This window comes from Caretta caretta, chromosome 14, assembly GCF_965140235.1.
Source record: "Caretta caretta isolate rCarCar2 chromosome 14, rCarCar1.hap1, whole genome shotgun sequence".
NCBI lineage: Eukaryota > Metazoa > Chordata > Testudines > Cheloniidae > Caretta > Caretta caretta.
This window is the reverse complement of record NC_134219.1, coordinates 4,143,954-4,165,173: the sequence shown is the minus strand read 5'-3', so window position 1 is coordinate 4,165,173 and position 21,220 is coordinate 4,143,954. Positions and strand designations below refer to the sequence as shown.

General features: G+C 52.7%; 1 protein-coding gene across 10 annotated transcripts in view; it reads right to left on the bottom strand.

The window, feature by feature from the left end:
* Positions 1-3,064, bottom strand: part of SLC39A11 (solute carrier family 39 member 11) — a 411,797-nt gene extending 408,733 nt beyond the window's left edge. For 2 of the 10 annotated variants that reach the window (XM_048818934.2, XM_048818936.2), the window contains exons 1-2: positions 2,964-3,064; positions 768-901 (exon numbers count right to left, since the gene is read on the bottom strand). In XM_048818934.2, the coding sequence (XP_048674891.2) occupies positions 768-875 (108 nt within the window). In that variant the 5' untranslated portion in view covers positions 876-901; positions 2,964-3,064. The other 8 variants (XM_075119187.1, XM_075119186.1, XM_075119188.1 and 5 more) reach the window with 8 other exon arrangements.
* Between the last annotated feature and the right edge of the window lie 18,156 nt (positions 3,065-21,220).

Here is a 21,220-nt window from a genome sequence, read left to right as displayed (position 1 = left end):
GCCGCCTGCTCACCCCTTGCTCCCAAAAGCTTGAGAAAGCAGCCGGTCCTTGCAGGATGCTGTGATGGTGAATGGATCTGGACCATTCCAGAGTCGAGACTCCCAGACTGAAAACACCTCGCATCAGAGAGCCAAGCAGGGATCTTTCCTTCTCATGCACCATCGCCAGCAATGTAGGCCACTCAGTTACACCCAGCAACTAAACTTTGCCAAGCAGCTGGAACTAGGTCAACAATATCACTGCTGATTCATGAGTCAGAACAGAATCCAGCTCCCTCTCTCACAGCTGCACTGGCTCCAGAGGGCCAGCAGGAGTATGAGCTACTTTTTATCATTAAAACGTGCTCTCCTGCTTGTGCATACACAGGGAGGGAGACCTGTTGAGGAAGAAACTGTCTTTCCACATCCCATTTCCTGAGAAGAACCACATTCGATGGCTTTACAGTTGTAATCTAACACAGATCTTCCTCCTTCCCCTCCCCCCACCATTCCTCCCCCCCCACCCCACAGAGGAAAATAAATGCAAAAGATATTTGCTTGTGGGGCATAAATGCATAGGTACACATCTGAGAGCTGGATTTACGAGGGAGCAGGGGTTGGAAGGAGACTCCCTCCAACATCATAAAATGCAAATTAAGACTCCCCTCTTCCCATCCATAAGTCAGAGCCATACAGGCAGAATCAGGGCCTAATTATTTTGTATTGATCACACAGAAATCTTGTCTGGAAGGAGGAATGAGTTTTCAGAACTGAACGGCAACACCCACCTGGCCACTGGAAAATACAAAGACTAGCGCAGAGCCAGCAGCTGTCAGCCCCCAGGTAAATAAAGTCCCGAGCAGCGCCTGGACCACCGGACTGCAGTTTTGGATCATGCTGAACACACTCGGGTTTTACTGGCCTAAAAGAGATTTGGTACATTAGGAAAGAGACAGCGGCAACATAAAACTCAGGCATTACAGAGGACAAGACATCCCTTCCCTGTTATCAACAGCAGCTCCTTAGGGCCTGGTTCTCAGAAGGGCTAAGTCCCTGTTGCTCTCTACAGAGCTGTAGGTCCTCAGCACTTCTGAAAAAACAAGCCCTTCTATTACTAACGACAGCTGTCGCTTACATCGAGTACCCAGGAGGCTTGCCTGTATTTCACTCCGCATCAACAACGAACCTCCTCTGGTCTGTTTCACTGTTGTGTATGAACCTTTTCTGGTTCAGGCAGGCTGGCAGAATGTCAGCGTTTGGGGGGTTGAAATCCTGCCATTGGCACACCTGAGCCCATGTAGCTCCTCACAGACTATGATGGTGATCCAATCCAAGGCAGGATCAAGGCCCACAAAGGTTTGTCAACGTGTGGAGTGATTTAAAAAGAAAAACCAAGCGTTACAGTCCTAGCAGTGTTGATATTTTAGAAAGTTTCAATAAACAAGTGAAAAGCAAGTACCATTTCAATCCTACCCCCACAAGCAGTTTCCTACATCCACCTTTGGTCTTCCCACTTCCCTTTCTAGCCCTTTTTCCATTCACCCCTCAAAAATGAGAAGCAAGATGCAATTCAGTCTGCACACCCTCCTCACCCTGAGCAAAAGAATGCATTCGCTCTTTTCCATTACACTTGGACTGCACCAGAGAAGTGGCTGCTTACGCCACTCCAAAGGGCGCACACCACTTTCCACGTACTTTTGCCGAAAACAGTTTTACCCCACGTCGGCATTTTGAATATTCGTGCACTCACAGCACTATTTTCATTGCACTGATAGTTTGCAGACACTTCTGTTGTGCAGGAAAAGGAGAGCTAAGCCAGCAACAGATAGGGTACTTGGATACTTCTGAAATATTATTATTCAGGAGCAACCAATCATGTAAGGAAAGGAACACAGATGTTTTATTATTTCATCTGAGGAATGCCCAGATAATGTGAAGTAGTTATATCATCTCCCCCCCCCAAGGAGACATTTACTGAGATATTTCTCTCTGCCAACCATGACTTTAAAAAAAACCAAAAACCCTCTCTTTAGAGATCTGTGCAGATTCTTTCTACCTGCTGAACTTAAAGTTAAAGGCTAACAAAAATGCCAGCCTCCGCTGCTCCAACTTTCCCTACTTCACCACAAAAGCTCAACACCGAGCCCAGCTCTACAATCCACCCTAAAGACTTCAAATCCCGCTCTTTGCCCAAACCGGCCCACACGGGTACGCGTGGCTCGCAGCGTCAGACACAGCTGTAGCCCACGGAAGCTCATGCTCAAATAAATTGGTTCGTCTCTAAGGTGCCACAAGTCCTCCTCTTCTTTTTGCGAATACCGACTAACCCGGCTGCTCCTCTGAAACCGTCTTTTCAAGGTCCCTTTTCTCCTCCAAAGTCCTGCCCCCAAAACAAAACAGAGCGGGGCCCTGATACGCTGCAGTCTTACACCTTCATTCGCAACCTCCCCCCTAAGCAGGGGTTCACCAACTGCACCCCACCAGGCCGGCTTGTAACAGGCCAGGACTTGCACCTCCGAGAGTTTCACCCTCCCCGGGGCCACGCAGCACCTGCCACATCACTAGGAAGCCGCTGCGGTTGCAGGTCCCGCTCTCCCCAGGGTCACAGCCCGGGGCAGGGGGGGAAGAGCGCCGGCACGGCACGGCCCAGCCCGGCACGGCACGACACGGCCCGGCCCGGCCCGGCACGGCCGCGAATGACACCCCCAGGCACCCGCAGCAAGGGGGCCCCCCCAACGCGGGGTTACTTCTTTGCACGCCCGGGGGGGTAGGGGGGGGCTCCGTGACACGCCCACCGGCTAGGGGCCAGCAAGTTTAACCCCCGCCAGCCCTGCGGCCACCCCCCCTCCCCAGAGTGACTTGGCTTGCGGGCTCTTTGCGGCTCCCAAGCAGAGCATGCGGGGCCGGGGGGGGGGGGGGGGGGCACTTGTTACTCTGGTCTGCAGCGGGCCCCTCCCCGGGACATGCGGGAAACACCAACTCACTGCATGCCATGCAATGCAATGCAATGCAATGCAGGGACCCCCCTGCCTCCTGCTCCTGCCCCAGCCCTGCCGCGGCTCCGGCTCCTGCGGCCGCTTCCGGCTCCCCCGCCCCGCACACGTGTCCCGCGCCCCCCCCCCCCCTTGCGGGGCCCGCCCACTTCTGCCGCGGCGGCAAATCCGGAGGGACGCGGGAGGAGGCATCGATTCTATGGTTCGCCCCGCGCGGGGCTGGCAAAGCCAAGCGGGCGGGCGCTTCCCCCCGAGCTGGCGGCTTTGCCGGGTCACGCTTCTCGCCCCTCCGCCCTCGCGAGCAAAACGCATTGCTTTCCTGGCCGGCCGGGCTGCCTCGCCTGCTCCCGCTTCCCTCGGCTCTTGGGGCAGTGCAACCTCCGGACGAGGTTCGAGGAGAGAAAGGGACTAGCCGGGGATCGGTCCTGCTCTGAGCAGGGGGTGGGACTAGGTGCCCTCCTGAGGCCCCTTCCCACCCTGTGATTCTGTGAATTGCAGGACACAGCTGGTTGCCAGAGTCGGTGTCCAAAGTCCTCCCTTTGCACTGTGCTGGCTGAGCCTTTGCCGGCAGGTAGATTCGATAAGGGACAAAGTGCATCCTCGATTGGCTTCTTTCAGGCACTAATTTGACTAATCTAATCGCCTTCCTTGATGAGATAACTGGTTCTGTGGATGAAGGGAAAGCAGGGGATGTATTGTTTCTTGACTTTAGCAAAGCTTTTGACACGGTCTCCCACAGTATTCTTGTCAGCAAGTTAAAGAAGTATGGGCTGGATGGATGCACTATAAGGTGGGTAGAAAGTTGGCTAGATCGTCGGGCTCAATGAGTAGTGATCAATGGCTCCATGTCTAGATGGCAACCGGTGTCAAGTGGAGTGCCCCAGGGGTCGGTCCTGGGGCCGGTTTTGTTCAATATCTTCATAAATGATCTGGAGGATGGTGTGGATTGCACCCTCAGCAAATTTGCAGATGATACTAAACTAGGAGGAGTGGTAGATACACTGGAGGGCAGGGATAGGATACAGAGGGACCTAGACAGATTGGAGGATTGGGCCAAAAGAAATCTGATGAGGTTCAACAAGGATAAGTGCAGGGTCCTGCACTTAGGACGGAAGAATCCAATGCACCGCTACAGACTAGGGACCGAATGGCTCGGCAGCAGTTCTGCAGAAAAGGACCTAGGGGTGACAGTGGACGAGAAGCTGGATATGAGTCAGCAGTGTGCCCTTGTTGCCAAGAAGGCCAATGGCATTTTGGGATGTATAAGTAGGGGCATTGCCAGCAGATCGAGGGACGTGATCGTTCCCCTCTATTCGACATTGGTGAGGCCTCATCTGGAGTACTGTGTCCAGTTTTGGGCCCCACACTACAAGAAGGATGTGGAAAAATTGGAAAGAGTCCAGCGGAGGGCAACGAAAATTATTAGGGGACTGGAACACATGAGTTATGAGGAGAGGCTGGGGGAACTGGGGATATTTAGTCTACGGAAGAGAAGAATGAGGGAGGATTTGATAGCTGCTTTCAACTATCTGAGAGGTGGTTCCAGAGAGGATGGCTCTAGACTGTTCTCAGTGGTGGAAGAGGACAGGACAAGGAGTAATGGTCTCAAGTTGCAGTGGGGGAGGTTTAGGTTGGATATTAGGAAAAACTTTTTCACTAAGAGGGTGGTGAAACACTGGAATGCGTTACCTAGGGAGGTGGTGGAATCCCCTTCCTTAGAAGTTTTTAAGGTCAGGCTTGACAAAGCCCTGGCTGGGATGATTTAATTGGGGATTGGTCCTGCTTTGAGCAGGGGGTTGGACTAGCTGACCTCCTGAGGTCCCTTCCAACCCTGATATTCTATGATTCTATAAGAGACATCCTTTAAAATAAGGATCAAGTGATCAGCCTAGTTACAACCCCACTTTGGTCTGAATCCGGAGTAAGCAGCACCCTGTGCCAGTCGTTATTGTGTTTGCCCTATGGTAATAGTTCGACGTAGCTGCCCCGTTCTGCAGAATTCCACCTGTGCAAATCGCCCTCGTTTCTGGGCACGTAACCCTAATCCTCAATGTATGGCCAGTACACCCAACAGGGGTGGACTGCAGATGGGAGGGAGGGTGCGTAGCGGGGATGGGGAAGGTGAGTGGGCACTGGCAAGTAGGTGGGCGCCCAGGTATCTGGGATTGATTGGGTGGTGCAGGATGCATAAAAGTGCAGGGGTTGGTCCACCAATATGGAGCGTTTTCCAGGCTCCAGGCCATAGCGGGGTGCGTGGGGAAAAATACCCTCTACCGGCTGGGAAATTATCTACCATCGAGAAGCAGGAAACAGAAAGAAAAGATTTCTTTTTTCCTTCCTGGTTGCTCCAGTTACAAGTAAATAGCTACCGCTGGTTAACTGTGTGGCGCCGATTTTCCCTGCCCTTTTGCAATACTGATCTTTCTTTCCATGTGATAGTTCATAAATAATAATAAATATGTATTTCCAGTGGCCCTCACAATGTGGATGCTGGGCAAACATAAAAGGCGGCCAGCTCCCAAAACTACCCCAAAAAGTTTACAGGGATTATATTTATGTTCAATATGTTTTCCTGCCCACAGTGAATTATTAGCATAGGGCACCGCTTCCCCTGGGGCAGGTCTTCCAGGGCTCAGCACCCAGCAGCCCCCATTGTGATTCTCCTGCCCAGGTTTGCAAAAAAGAACCCAATGTGCTGAGCTCTTCTGAACGCCTGGCACCATCAGACCTCCATATGCAAATACCACAGAGGGCTGCTCTCCAATCTGACTGTTTTCAGGATACCCGGCCCCAGTTCCAATGGACGGCTTGTTTGTTTTTAAATAACCCACACCTGAATTCAAGACAGAGAAGGAATTCAAGACGGGCACCACACAGTCTGTTCGGTGTTGGAAAGGAAACTGTCAGACATAAAGAAGAATTCAGATGTTGTGACCATGAATGGATGAGACCCAAGGAAGGAAGCAAACAACTGGGAAAGTGTGAAGGAGGCAAATAAGCAGCGGTGTCAGGGAAATGATAATGGTTGTTAAAATTAATGGTGGAAACATTATCTCTCTTCTGCTCCTTTTCTCCTCTGTTCATTCATTTCTCTATCTCTCTCCTGCTCCTTCCATCTCTCTCCCTCTGTCTCCCCATCTTTTCCTCTTTACTCGTTGCTTCCTTTGACTCTTCTTTCCTTTCATCTCAGACATTCTCCTCTTGCATGTCTTCTGCCTCCCTGTCTAAAGCTCAAGCCTAAAATCCAGCCTGATAATGATTCTTTTGTAGCCAGCACGGCAGAGGGGGTCAGGGCTGGGAGCTCAGCAGCAACCGAGTGAGTGAGATCTGCTCAGCCTGCCTGCCTGGAAAACCACAATCTAGTTCCCAATGTTCAAGTCTTTCCCAGACAGCCTTGTCCGGCATTTGATCAACAGCTACCCAACCCCATCGCATGATACTGCAGGGGTCCAGGGGGTGAGCGGGCGAATCCTTCCGCCTCTCCAAATGCCTGGTTCCTCAGAGAGGAGCACACGGGACTCCTCAAAGTGTTGCTGACCGACAGGCAGGCGGGGGGGGGGGAGTTCCACTCACTTTACACCACAGCCCCTTGGATGGCTGTAGAGACGGATCTGAGTGCCCCTCAAAGACAGAGGCGTCGAGGGGCTTCCCAAGGGTCAGGTAACCTCATTCACTGGGGTGACCCTGTTAGCATCCTCTGGCTTCAGGCACACACCCCATCCCCACCAGGCTGGAGACCGGCCCAAGAGCTCCCTTCCGGGGGGACAGGCAGCCACATAATACATAGCCCAGGGCCCAATGTTCACAGCAGCCGTCTGCATCAATCTTTCTTCTGACAGGTCTTCCAACCTCCAGCACTTGCACTGGGGTTCGCAGCGCTCCCCAGGGCATGAACTCCATTAGCTCGTTGGGGCTGGGTTTGTACAGCACCTCGCACAATGGGAGCGTGGTCCAGGCCTGAAGCTCCCAGGTGTTACTGAAATAGAGATCATATGAATGCCCCATTTTATTTATTGTGTGTGACTGCAGGTGCTACTTCCTGGCAGATATAGGGGCCACGAGCATATGCACACACGCATGCACGGCTGGCTATGGGTTTTCGGGAGACAAGAACTCATCCCCCTTCCATTTCATCTCTCCGCCCCTTGCTGCACCCCTGTCACAAGCCAATGTGACACCACGTCACACAAGGGCAACCAAAGCGGGCGAGACCCCCTCTATCTTCACCCACATTGCCCACTGGTTGTACCCAGCAGGCTGGAGCGGGGATTCCCTAGTTAAACTCTACGCCAGCAGGTTTCAAGACAGAGACTTTCTGATGCTAGTAACCCAGATCAGCACGGGGGCTGGGCTGGGGAGAAAACGGGCCTCCTTGTACAGAACCAGTTCTGCTCCTGATTGACATTGGTGCCAATCAGGAGTGACTCCGACCAAAGCGATTTGAAGGCTCCATGATTTATCTTTTAATCAATTTTCCCCCTATAATTGCCTGCACCCTTCATTAGCTCTTCTAACGAGCCAGATGTGAGCAAGGTACCAGCTGAGAGAGGAGATGGCTGCCGAGATAACAAGGCCTGACCTCCCTACTCCCTTAGTGCCTGCCTGGCGGTCAGGAATAGCTGGTCTGGCCCAGTTCTTCCTCCCTGATCTATCACGGAGACAGGCACTGAATTCTGACGCCATGCCTGGGGGGGCCCGGCAGAGTTCAGCGCTCAGGTCAGCAATGCTGCAACAGACATGGAGGAGTCGGAGTCAAACCTTCGTTCTGCCTCTGGAGTTGTCATGGGCTCCAGATGTGGGGTGCCTAAGCCAGAACGGGGTCTCCCTGACCCAGGGGTAAAGCCAGAGTAACTTGATTACAATGGAGACACTCCAGCATTATACCAGTAACTGAGAGAAGACTCTAGCCCATTAACTACAATGCAGTCTTGTCGGATTTACGTCAATAACAATGTGATGCATCCGGCCCCTTAAAGTCACTCCAGATTGACACCAGTGAAAACAAGACCAGAATCCGTCCCTTCGTGCTGCTGGGATTTTCTGACTGTACAAAGGTCCTTGGGGTATATTTTCTCCCCATCCTTCTTAAACATCTATAAGATGCAAAGGCAACTTCCTAGTGTCTGCTCCACTCACCCACCCCTATGTCACGCACTGCCTCCCTTCACCCACTCCAGATGGCCAACCCTAGGCACTGGTAGCCCGTGGGATTGCAGGGGACACATGCAGCTACTGCAGCCAGGTGCTCCCCGCCAGAACTCTTTTAACCCTTTATTTATTGGCTTCCTATAAAGGGCAAATCAGCCATCTAACAGTCACTGATGAGGGTGCCAGCTGCTCTCTCCCCTCCAAATGCCCCCTCCGCTCTGGGCAGCCCCCTCCCTCTGACTCCTGGTGCCCCCAAAGGTGGAGATGTCATCATACACAAGCCTCCTGCCAGGCAATTCACAGCACCAATCAGTTAAGCCCCCTCGCCCGCTGTAAAGCAGGGTGGTGTTGTAGCTAAGGTTGGCCCTGGAAGTCAGCAGAGAAGGGTTCTCTTCCCGGTTCTGACACTTACTCTTGTGGGACCTTAGGTAAGTCACTTGCACCCCGCCTTCCAAAGAGACTCACCTACTCCTCCGGGGTGTGTGGTGCTTTGGGATCCTCAGATGGAAGGGGCTAGAGACGCGCAAAGTTGTGGGTGGAGTTTGCTGACAGTCAGCTGGCACATAAACCCCTATGCCACTCGTCCACTGGTGCTTCCTGGGGCCTCGCACTGCTCTCTGCGTTCTCCCTTCCCTGGTAACTGGTGGCGAACGAGCAATCAGGCCTGCGGGTTTCAGCACTGTCCAACTGCCAGCCCGCAAAGCCGGAGAGGGTGAGCCCCCCTCCCCTCCCCCCGGCAGGGGTGGTAACCACACACAGGCAATCAGGGAACAGCATGCTCTGAGCACAGGGGGACCCTGGGATACCCTGTTACTTCACACTGTTGTCAGCGAAAGGCTGGGGACAATAAGCCTTCATGGTGCAGCACAGCGGGTGAGAAGGGCCTGCAAAGCAGCGGGGGAGGCGCCTGGCTGCCCGCAGCCTCCCTGAAAACCACAGCTTTCCCCTTGGCCCAGCGGGCATGGCCGGGGTGAGCCTTAGCCCTGGCTCTTTTGCAGGGCTACTCTGGCCCAGCGGGAACACCAGGGCTGCTCTCACCCGAGCCAGCCCCAGGCGGGTAGAAGCGGCGCAGAGATCCAGCCAGGATCCGTCCCAGCGTAGGGATGAATCTGGACGCGACTCCGGCACTCGAGAACAGGGAGCGGATGGGCCACGCCGGCTTGGGGAGCTGGGAGCTGGAGAGGGACACCGATAGCAAAGCAGCAGATCCCGTCTTGTCCGAGCTGAACAGAGGAGCGAGCAGTGGGTTTGAGGGGGGAATGAGATCAGAGGAGAGACCAGATTCCAGGAGCTGGCTGCTAAAGGTTTGATAGAGCCATCGCTCTAGAATTATGACTCATGCCTAATTTGTGCAGCATCTTTCATGCCAGCCCCATCCCGAAGCACCTGGCAGAGATCAACAGTCGAATTACAGAGTGAAATGAGAGCAGAGGGAGAAATTGAGAGGCATTTGCAAGGGAGAAACGAGATGTCAGCCGGCAAGCCCAGCCCGGAGTAGGCTCTCACCCCACCAGCGGGATGCGGGAGAGACAAGGGAGCAAGAGGGGAGAGGCCTTTTGAACTCTGGGGTTTTTTTGCCCTGTGCCGTTTAATGGATAAAATAAACACATCCGCTGGCAGGGAGCACTGAGCATGGCACGTCCTGATGCTCTGCTGGTTCTAGCTGCAGCCAGCCGTGCACTCGGCCTGGGGAGCGCAGCGGGCGAAGGGTTAGCAAGTGATGCCCCCCGGAACAGCGAGGGGCAAGAGACCCCCATGATCAGATTCCTCCACCAGTGCTGGGGGAAGACCGTGCAAAGGCCTCTAGTAGGGGGGTTGAGGTGGGTCCTATGGCCTTCTGGGAAGACCCTGAAATCCCCACACATACCCCGGCACCAGTCAGTACCTACCAACTCCAGTGGCTGCCATTCCAGCCCCATTGGGGAGCTCATGCATTCGTCCCAGGGAGCCAGTGGTTATAGCCCGCGCCGCCTGCTATCCCGGGCCAGAAAGATAGGACACAGCCCCTGCTAGAAACACACTCACCCCCCGCATTTTGCTGTGAGCTGGAAGGGCAATCCCCCTGGGGAAACACAGCCGAGTCAGCGAGATCTCCCCCACAGCCTCCAAGGACACGAAGGAGACAGACCCCCCTAACTCCCCTGCCCAGTCCCCTCCTACAACCCAGGTGGGCTCTCAACCTTCCTCCCCAGCTCCCCAAACAGCCAAAGTACAGCCCCCCTACCCCCACCCCCCCACACACTGCAGTGCTTGTGCAAGGGGAAGGGGGCAGCTGAGGGTTAAGGTTGACCCCTTGTTAACTGGGGAGCCGGCGATGCCGTTGCAACACACCGCAGGCCTGTTTGGGGGTGCAGCCCTACATTTCTCACTCCTCCCCGGCATCAATGGGAGTTTTGCCCAAGTACCATGTACACAGAACCAGGCCCTTGAGGAGGAGACAGGCATCTTTTCTCAGGCTAACTGAGTCCTCGGGGACCGTCTCTGAGCCTTGTTTATATTCCCTGAAGCTCAAGGCAGAACGTGGTTATTATGCAGCAGTCGCTGATGTGCTAAGACAAGAAACACGGCCGGCCCAGCTGCGCGGACCTGGTGTGTGAGTTCAGCACCGGCAAAGAGCCGCAGGGGGGCCAGGGGGCTGGCGGGGAAGAGCGCTCTCACAGGGCTGGCTGGTGAGCAGAAGTTGTTGATTTCAGGCAGAGGCTGCAGGTGCATGACGGCTTAGGAGCTCGCTGGGGCTCCTTCAGAAGAGCTGTGCAATCCAGAGTGAGGGCAGCAGCAGGTAGGGGAAGGGGGAAAGCAGGTATCAACAGCCCAGTAGTCAGGGACCCCCAGCCCCTGGGAACCTAACTCACCAATAGCCGCTGTGCCTTCATCTGGTTCAGTGCGCAGAACGCGGTGCCATCTGGGCTCCCTGGGCTGCGTGGAAAGAGCCACGCGGGGAAACAGGGCAGTGTAAGAGGGAGAAGTAGATGGATGCAGACACAATGCCACCTCTGCAAGCACAGAGGAAAGGACGGAGGCTGGGGGTTTGTTTCACCGCACTGGGAGCATCCATTTAACCCAATCAGTCCAGAAACCAGCCCAGCTCAGTGCAGCCCCTGCTGGGGACTTTCTCCCCTTTGCCCTTTTGGTTATGCCACTTCCTTAACGACTTAAGTGAACTCAGGTAACTTCCCAGTGTAGACCAGCTCTTAAACCTGAATCGTTTTCTCATGTAGGCAAGGCCTAGCTGTCCGGAGAGCACCCTGATCGTGGCTGGGATCCAAAGGTGTTATTGCAATACAAATAAGGCATGAAGTTTCCACACAAGCCTTTCACTTCCAAAGCCTCGAGAGCAACAGCACAGTGCTTGGCCGGTCAGGAATGAAGGGCAATGACACAGCTGGGTGTGAGGAGCCCAGGACAGGGCTGGAAGGGGGACAGTGAGCATGGATTGAGGAGCACTGGAAGTAGCGTAGATAGGAGGGGGAGACCCCAAGACTAGAATGGCAGGGTGTGCTTGGGATCGGGGGCATCAGCAGAGAGATGGAGTGTGTTGGGGGGAGCTCGACCCCCGGTCTCTGGGCTGTGCCTGGCTCTAACCAGCAAGCCACAAAAAGAAACAACAAAACCTGGTCCCTGATCCTGTTTGTGAAGGGAGGATTAGAACTGACACCCACACTTCCTGTAGCCGGGCTAGGAACCTGCCCTGAGTCTTTAACAACACTCTGATTGAAATGAACATGAGTTTCCCTTTCTCCTGGCATGGAAACCAAGGACAGGCCACGTGTTCGTTTATTACATTTCAGGGCAAAGGGGCTGGATGTTTAGCTCTTTCACTCCACTCTTATTTGGCTTGGACTTTATGTCCAAACAAAGGGCCAGATCTCTGCCTCAAGTGCATTGGTGTAAATCCAGAGTAACCCTACAATGATGGATCAACATGGCTGCTCCAGACAGGTGACTGAGATCAGAATCCAGCCCTAAAAGAAGATATTTCCAGAGAACTCAGTTAAGTGATCATGCTCTTTTCATGTTATGAGCTCAGTAATTAATTGATTCTGCTGGGTTCGGGATGCTGTGGTAACGATCCAGGCCTGTCTATTAGGCTCAGAAACAAATGCAAGGTTTGTTCTGTCCCAGTCAGTGATGTAATTGACTAGCTGGAGCCACTGTGGCAAACACAATTATTTTCCAAACTGAACTAAAGCAGGGGAATGCTGTTAAAGGTAGCTGTAGTTTGCAGCAGAAGCCAAAGCAGGTCTGTGTCTGAGCTATAGACAGAGAGGAGGCGGATGTGCAGACAGCAACACGGTTATGGGAGAGAGAGAGGGCAGTACTCTGCTAGGCATTCGTGAGAGATGAAATGACACAGTCATCATTATCAGCAGTGACCTTATCAATGCTATAATGCCCAGCTGAGTGCCCCTGTTGGGCAACTGGGGGAGTTGGGGGGGCACGCATATTCCTCTGAAACACTCAAATCAGATGGGGAGAGCACAGAACAAGCTGAGAGAACTAGGTGTCTGTAACTCCTTATTCACAGTGCTGCTTCGTTACTCCTCCGTACGCTGCCGGCCCCTGGCTTTGGCCAGTCTGTGCTAGAAAACGACACCGATTTGGCTAAAATGGATCTAGTTAAACTGGTCCAAATCTCTAATGCAGGCACACTTAAACCGGTTTAACTCTCACCTAGATGGGCGCAGCAAGGTAGCTGCCAACACATGTTAAGTCAACAGGAGCGAAGGTTAGCGCAGTGTAAGTGTGGCTGCATTAGAGATTTGCACCAGTTTAACTCACATTTGAGTGCATGTTAACTAGTCTGGACCAGGCCTCAGGTCCCTTCCTTGGTCTAGTCAGTGTGATCTCACACACACAAAGCCACTCGCAGGCCAAGATGTCTCCATTAACACACACAATACACCCCAGCTCTGATACAGGAGACCTTCCTCTCAGTCCTGGTCTCTTCCAGAGCCTCTTCAGCCCTGGCCTCTGGCGAGACCCCACCAGGCCTGTGATAGGGACCTCCAAAAATGTCCAGCATTGATCTGAAAAGATGTCAGAGGAGAGCCCACACAGAGCAGAGATCAGATCCCAAAACACTGGAAACACATTCGGTTGTGGTGAGAAAACTGGAGTGTCAGCAGTGAAAAAACAAACCACACAACCCCCTGCTCCTATTGCAGAGACGAGCGCTCTCTCCCACAGGGGGAATTAGATTGTGGTGCATTCAAATAGCTCATTCCAAAGACAGAGCTGCCACTCACTAGTACGCTGCTAAACCATTGCTAGAATTGCCTTAGGCCACGAGGAGGATTATTGTGTGAATTACGGTAGCGCCTAGAGGCCCCGACCAAGATCAAGGGCCATTGTGTATATCAGTATGGTATGAAACAGTCCCTGCCCCAAAAAGCTTCCATCTAAATGGACAAGACAGACCAAGGGAGGCTTATTAGCTCCCTTTGACTGGGAAACTGAAGCATGAACAAAACTAAGGGCCAGATTCTCTGATGGCATAAATCAATGTCACGTCATTGACATCAAAGTCACTTGCTCAGATTGATATGGCAAGCCAGATCGCTGGTGCCCTGAGCCGGGGCCTGAGCTACTTCTCAGAGCGGCCCCTGGGAACCAGAATGGCTCGTCCCCTTGGCTCCTGGCTCGCGCTCTGTGTTGAAGCTACAGGACTGCGTATGGCAGGTGATAAGGCTATTCCTGCAGTGAGGGTTGCAATGAAGGCCCGATGACTTGGCTTGCTCCTCTTTCACCTGTCGTGTGGCACATGCTCTCTTTTACCCATTGTTCCGACATGCAGGCTCCGTCCCTCCCACCCTGGTGTGGCCATTGGAGAATCCCCCAGATGAGGGGATTCCAGTGGGAAAAAAGGGGAAGCTTTAAATGACCATGGATCAATGCCTCCAGCATAAACAAGTCTCAGAGCAATGACCCAGCGTTTCTGCAGTCAATAATTAACAAGGCAGAGAGCAGCAGGAGCTGCAGGGGGACCACCAGCCCATCTAGTCACAGGACGGGAGCCACATTTAGGCAGAAGGGGATGGGGCTGGTTGAGAGGCCCGCTGCCTGCACCGGGATTTCCATCGCAGGAACCACACCAGTGCCCTGGTAAATTCTGCTCTGGGTGAGCGTATTCCATTCGTTAATTTCACTACTCTGCACCTCTGGGCTATGTTTTATCCCCCACTGTGTATGTAATTAATTCTCAGTTAACATTAGGGGGGACATCCACTCCCCCATGTTCCTTCAGGGGAGACTGTCGGCTCCTTTTGCCACACTGTGGTGCCACGGGCCGGTCAAATCCACACAAGGTAACGATGATTAAAATACCTCCAGGTTGAAATGGAGCAACACAAAGGGCCCTATCCACGTGGTCGGCGGCAAACCGTTCCTACACAATCTGGTGCTAGCTCTGGCAGCTAGAGATGGCAGAAAGGGGCACTGACTGGGAGGGGAGATGGGGGGAATCTTTGGAAGAGCCTGGCGCATCTTCGGGGGTAGCTGGAGGCTTAAGCAATCAGGATGAGGGGTAGACTGGATGTTTGAAGCATGGAGGAAAGAAAACACACCAGGCTGCTGCTCGGGCTTGGGGCTGACCTCACTGCTCTGAGATCCTGCACTGTACATTTTATTTATTTATTGTTTTAAAGCTTTGAACTCGAGTGAAGAATGTGGAGGGGGGAGTGGGGGAGGGGGTTGTTCTTCGTGTTCCACCGTCCGAGCGTTCATTGAAAAAAGGAATTAAGCCTGTAATTCTTACGGCTGTGCAGACAGCCTTCAAAACGTGCCCCAAGTCTAACTGATGCAATGTCATCTGCCTGAGCCTGCAGACAGCCTGGAACAATTGCTCTGAGGTAAGTGTGACCTGCCTCATGCAATTCAATGAGGTGTTAACTCTGCAGTTTAACAACAGCCATTGAAATGTCAGCACTTGACCACTGCTGATCAAAGCAGGAAAGAAAGGCAAGGGTGGATCATATTCTGAAGCTCTCCTGGGAACGGAGTCTTGCTTTGCTGTCTCAAGTGGGTGGAACTTGGTTTTTGGGTGGAGCATCAGAGATCACCACTTCCCTCCCAAAATTGTTGTCCTGTGCCCAAAAGTGTCCTCTACCCCTTCCATGCTGGCATCCATGCGGCATGAGCAGGGAGTCAGAGTAGGCAGACTGTACAGGATGTAGCAAGACATTAGTAGAAAGGAAGCATTCAGGATTCCCTTTCATGAACAGAGGGGCTGCATGCAGGGAGCCCCTACCCCCATGTCTTTTACAGGCCCCAGAGTCTGCAGCCTGCTCCTTAACTCTGTTTCCATGACGCTAATCCCATGTGAGTTTGCTTACAGCGAGATTGCTGTGACTTCCCCTCCCACCTTTAGGAAATCAATCTATACCGCCTCCAAAGGAAGGCAGCATGATCTAGTAGCCACAGCAGTGCACTAGGGGCCACAGCACCTAAAGAATAATCCCAGTTCTCCCACCAATTTCATCGTTTCACAGAGTTTAAGGCCAGAAGGGATGATTAGATCATCTAGTCTGACCTTCTGCATATCACAGGCCATTAAATTTCACCCAGTCACCCCAGTACTGAGCCTTAACTTGGCTTAGACTAAAGCGTTTCATTCCTCAAGAGGCTCAGCTGCATGCCACAGGCAGAGAACAGAAGAGCACAAGCTGCCACCAATGTCCAAGGCCCCTGCAGTGCCAGGGATTTGATTAGGTGGGACATACGCAGGTGCTCCCAGCTGGTGAGCTACACCCCACACTGCAGAGGAAGGCAGAAAAAAACCCCAATGTCACAGTGACTTGCAGAAAATTCCTTCCTGACTCTAAACTGGTGCTCAGTAGGACCCTGAGCACGAGAGCAAGACACAGCAGCCAGGCATCAGATAAAGAGAAGATTTTGTACCAGCTCAGAGCCCTGATCGACCCTGTCTAGTGTCCCATCTCCAGCAGTGGCCAATCATTGGTGTGAGTTCTTGGGCTCCTACCCACACTCTTCCTTTAGGTCTGTCTCCCCATCACTCAGATGCAATAATCCTGACCTACTTCTCGGGAGGAGTATGGGTAAGGCTTCGTTAGTGCTTGCACGGTGCTTAACGATCATCCAGAGACAACTACAGCAGAAGTGAAAAGTATAATTTCCCAGAACATCCGTGGAATCTTGTCCCAATGGGGGAGGACCCTCTGCGATCTACTCACCCAGATCTGAGCTTTTGCCGGAAAAGAGAATCCAGATTCTGCCCTCGTTTCCTCTAAAGCATGTGAGATTTCCCCAGCTATGGTGCAACTGCAGCTTTATTTTCAAACTGAAACCTAGACAGTAATGCCATGCATTACTGGGGGGAAGGAATAGCTCAGTGGTTTGAGCATTAGCCTGCTAAACCCAGGGTTGTGAGTTCAATCCTTGAAGGGGCCATTTAGGGATCTGGGGCAAAAATTGGGGATTGGTCCTGCTTTGAGCAGGGGGTTGGACTAGATGACCTCCTGAGGTCCCTTCCAACCCTGAGATTCTTTGATAGTAGCATAAAATTCCCTTCCTAGCCCTGGCAATGCTTGTCCAAAACACAAACAGTTCCCCACCATGGGGAGTCGAGAAGCTAACCTCTCAAGGAATGTGCTGGCATGCCAAGCTATACTCAGTTAATTAAACCCATCAGCAATTTAACACCAAGCCTGTAACATACAATGGGCCCCATTCTGCTCTCGCTGACACCGGAGGAAAACAGTACTAGCTGCCATGAAGTCAACTCAGTGCCCCCCGATGGGAAAAAGAGAGGAGAATCCGGCGCAGGGGGCATAACCGCTCCATCCAGAGCATCAATGGTGTTGTTAAAAGGAAAACACTTCTGTTTCCAGCTGGCAACTTCTCTACAAGCTGGCTGTGCTTCTCAGCCGGTGAGAGAGCAATACAAAGAGCACTGAACACCGCAATGGGAAAGCTGCCTTTCCAGGCACACCATCCGGGAGCTCCAATGGCCAGGGAGAAATCCTGGTCCAAACAGGACCAGCGGCAACATTCCCATTGATGTTCACAGGGCCAGGATTTTGCCACATGTCAATTCCCCAGTGTATCTCACCAAGGGAGAAAACCATCATGGGAAAGTCTGAGCGATGTCTTAGCTGAGCTACTGGCAAGCCTGCCTGCCTGCCTGCCCGCCCGCCGGGGGAGCCCAAATTGGCAAAGACATTCTGGCCTCTAAATTTCAGTGCCTCTATTTTTTGGAAGCCAGTCGACTTCCCGGTCAGATATTCCCTCCTGCATTTCTCTCCCACTGGTTTTACTGCTCACCAAATCAGCGTAGAAACTAGATCAGACTTTAATAGCCCCCTCTGGCTTCTCCTGCCTACGTCCCCTGCCTGTCACCCTAGTGGGATGTCTCAAGTAGTTATTCACAAAGGATGCTAATGCTACACACATGAGTTCGACTTTGCACGTGGAACAGGCTGCAGGGGTGGGTGAAAGCATAACAACCCATCTCGTCGGAACCGGCATCCACAGATTTACAAGCTCTGCTTCTAGGCGGGGTTAGAAATAGGCCCTAAATCTTCACAGGATCTAAACTAGCTCAGAAGGACCTGAACCACCACTCTCAGCACAAACACAGCTAGACCCTGTTCACCATCGCTGGCCAAATACCATTTAAATCAGCCATGTAGATGCTAGTCGGTCATTTTCATTTGGTTTTTGGATCAGGGGTTTGGTTTAGATGCAGGTTGGCTTGTACGCCAGCGTGTATGCTAAATGAATTTCAACAGCTCCTAGATCTGTGAATCTAATGTGACGGGGCAAGGCCAGATGGCTATGGAAAAGTAGTGGGAGATAGATATATTAGCTCCAGGCTAAACAAATCCCTGGTACCAGGATAAGTGAAATGGCAGCTGCTCCAGGTCAGTTAAGACACCTGGGGCCAATTAAGAACTTTCCAGACGGCAAGGAGAAGGCTAGGTTGATTGGGACACCTGAAGCCAATCAGGGGCTGGCTGAAACTAGTTAAAAGCCTTCCAGTCAGTCAGGTGGGGTGCATGTCAGGAGCAGTGGGAAGAAGTTGCGCTGTTGGAGAGGCTGAGTAGTACACACCATATCAGACACAAGGAAGGAGGCCCTGAGGTAAGGGTGAAGTGGAGCTTGAGGAATTGAGGGCTGCTGTGGGGGAAGTAGCCCAGGGAATTGTACATGTCATGTTTCTAAAAGGTCAGCTACCATAGCTGATACGATTAGGGTCCGTGGGCTGGAGCCCAGAGTAGAGGGTGGGCCCGGGCTCCCCACCCCCACCTTTGCCCCCTGATTAATCACTGAGACTGGGAGACAACAGAGACTGTGCAAGGAAGGATAACTTCTCCTCACCTCCCTTGCTGGCTTATGATGAAAATGGCTCAGTAGACTGTGACCCTTGTCTCTAGAGATAGAAGGGTTACATGGAGGGTCACAGTGAGCCTCTGAGGCTAGCGAAATCCATCAGGAAACGCAGGACCCACGGAGGCAAGGACAGAGCTTTGTCACACTAATTACCGCAAATCTTCGTGTGCTCTGCTCAGCGGGGAAGAAGGAGCAGGTGCTATTGGGCTTCAGGGCACTGAATAAAGCATTGGTCAACAGAGAGACTCCAACTAAGACAGTCACACAGCATGTAGACATCAGGCCTGGCGCAGTGGAATTTGGAACCTGACTGGGGCGTGCACACAAGTCTGTGGGTGGGGAGCTTACAGAGGTGGAGAGATTTCAGAGTAGCATCCCTTTAAGTCTGTATCCACAAAAAGAAAAGGAGGACTTGTGGCGATTTCAGAGTAGCAGCCCTGTTAGTCTGTATCCACAAAAAGAAAAGGAGGACTTGTGGCACCTTAGAGACCAACAAATTTATTTGACCATAAGCTTAAGGTAGAGAGAGTGTATTTCCTGGAGTTAGAAGGATCAGAGCCTGTGGGATGGCTTACCTCCTTAGCAATGCAACCGGGGAGGAGGGAATGGGATGCCCCCTGCTGATCTAAAGAGGGAACTGACAGCACCCCAAGAGACAAGGTGGGCGAGGTGACATCTGTTATTGGACCAGCTTCTGTGGGTGCAAGAGACAAGCTACCCAGAGCTCCCCTTCAGGTCTGGTGTGGATTTTTCACACCCCTGCATGACGTAACTGGGTCGACCTCACTTTTTAGTGTAGACCTGGCCTAGTCTCCTCCGTTCCTGAAGGGGGGAGCCAGCAGAGGGGGGATAATCCCCTTGTACGTGGTCACACAGCAGGGGCAGGAAGTGCACCCGGCTGCCACCTCCCCACCCAAGTGCCCTGAGCACCCCCTCGTCGGTAGCAGGAAGGAATAACTAAACCCTCGTGGGAACGGAGGTGCCTTCCCAAGGACTATGCTGGGTTAAAGAAGTTACTGACCCCCAAGGGAGCCCTTGGTTCAGCTCTGGCTAAAGTCACCAGAGAAGGCAGCAGGGTGGTCATCTCGCTTGTCCTCTTCTCAGAAAGTTCCCATTAGCTGGGGCAAGGCAGCGTCTGCTCCTGGGAGGCCGGGGCTGACACTGACAATGCGGCATGGAGCCCCAGCCCTGGATCAGCAGAGGTGGCTGCAGGACTGCATTGGCAAAGGGGTTTGCAATTGCAAGGGCAGCGTGCACTTCACAGGCACCCACCCATACCTGCGTCCAGCCGCTGCTATCGGCCTTGTCATTCAAACTGACGCCGAATGGGAAGGAAACGTTCTTCCCTTGGCTGGGGCGGGCGACAACAATGTGCAAATCGCCTTCTTTTAAGTCCAAGGAAACGTCAGCACCCGGCCTTGGCTTCCCCACAAGCCTGGATCAAGGACAGCATCTAAAGCGCCACACACAGGACTCAGCAAGGTTCAAATAACCCTCTCACTAGGACGCTGACAGCTGCACCATCTGCTCTCTCAGATCCCTGTTGCCCTGCACTCCTTTATGAGCCTAACTGGGATATTTATTTCCCGGCTGTTTATTTCAGGGAATGGATTTTTCCATCCTCCTTGGCATTTATGAGACGGTTAATGATTTTCCTTCGCGCCCCAAGGTCTTCAGCTCTGCCTTGGGAAGTGAACTTCCAACCACAAATGGGAATTTCAGCCCCTCTCTGGGTTAATAGCCCAGCTCTTTGGTCCAAGCTGCTCTTCATTTCCTGCATTCTCTTGTCTCTTTGATAAGTGATGAAGGAGGGTGCAGGGAAATCGCTAATATTTCATTGCATCCAAGCTCTCCAACAAACCAGCGCAGTGGTTAACTCCCTCAACCCTGTCTTTTGGCTTTCCTGGTCAAGTCATTGTTACTTGGTAACTAACTCCTGGTGAAGGACAGGCTGCCCATCCATAGCTCTCTGCACTTCACACAGTCCAGGCAGAGATCTCAAAGCACTTTGCAAAGGTTGCATCCCAATCCCCACCTCTCCCTGTGCCCTCGCCAGGACAGCTGGGACCTGGAACCCCTTGTTAGCCCTAGGAGTTGGACTCCTGGCGCCAGGGTGCTGTCTGTGCACTTTCCCAGCTGGGATTACTTCCCATTTCAGGGCCATCAGGACTTTTTACATGACACGTTGGTCTGATCGGTCCTGCTGCAGCAAGCGGTTCCAGCGGTAGCAGGAGCATCAGTGTGTGCTCCCCCGCACGTCTGGGTTTACTGTCTTAAACATGGGGCCAAGGAGAGTCATGGAGCCAGCCTCAAATAAATCTGGAGGCAATAATTAAAATAAATGAAGTCTCACAACACCCACTTCAAGAGAGAGAACTGGACAGAGGTGAAAGTCGAGGCACAAGGAGGGTAAGTGACTCAGAGCCAGCTCCTGCATCCTCTGCTCCCACAAAGCGTCTTGCCGAAGTCAGCATGTCTGCTGCAGAGAGCATGTGAGCATGTGTGCAAGGCTGGGCCCTTTCCTTGTGTCTCCTGGAAAAATCTCGCCCTCTGTCATTCGTGGTTTTTCCACCATCACCCAACTGCATTGCCTTGCTCCACACGCCAGCCTGGTGCTCACCTGTCTATGGGTTTTGCTAGTTCCAGTTTCCAGCGTGAAATTGATGCTAAATTCTCTTTTTTCACTCCCCGTTGACTCAGCTTTATTAATAAACCGCGTGTGCTGCAGGATGCTCCTGGGAACAGAAATCCTT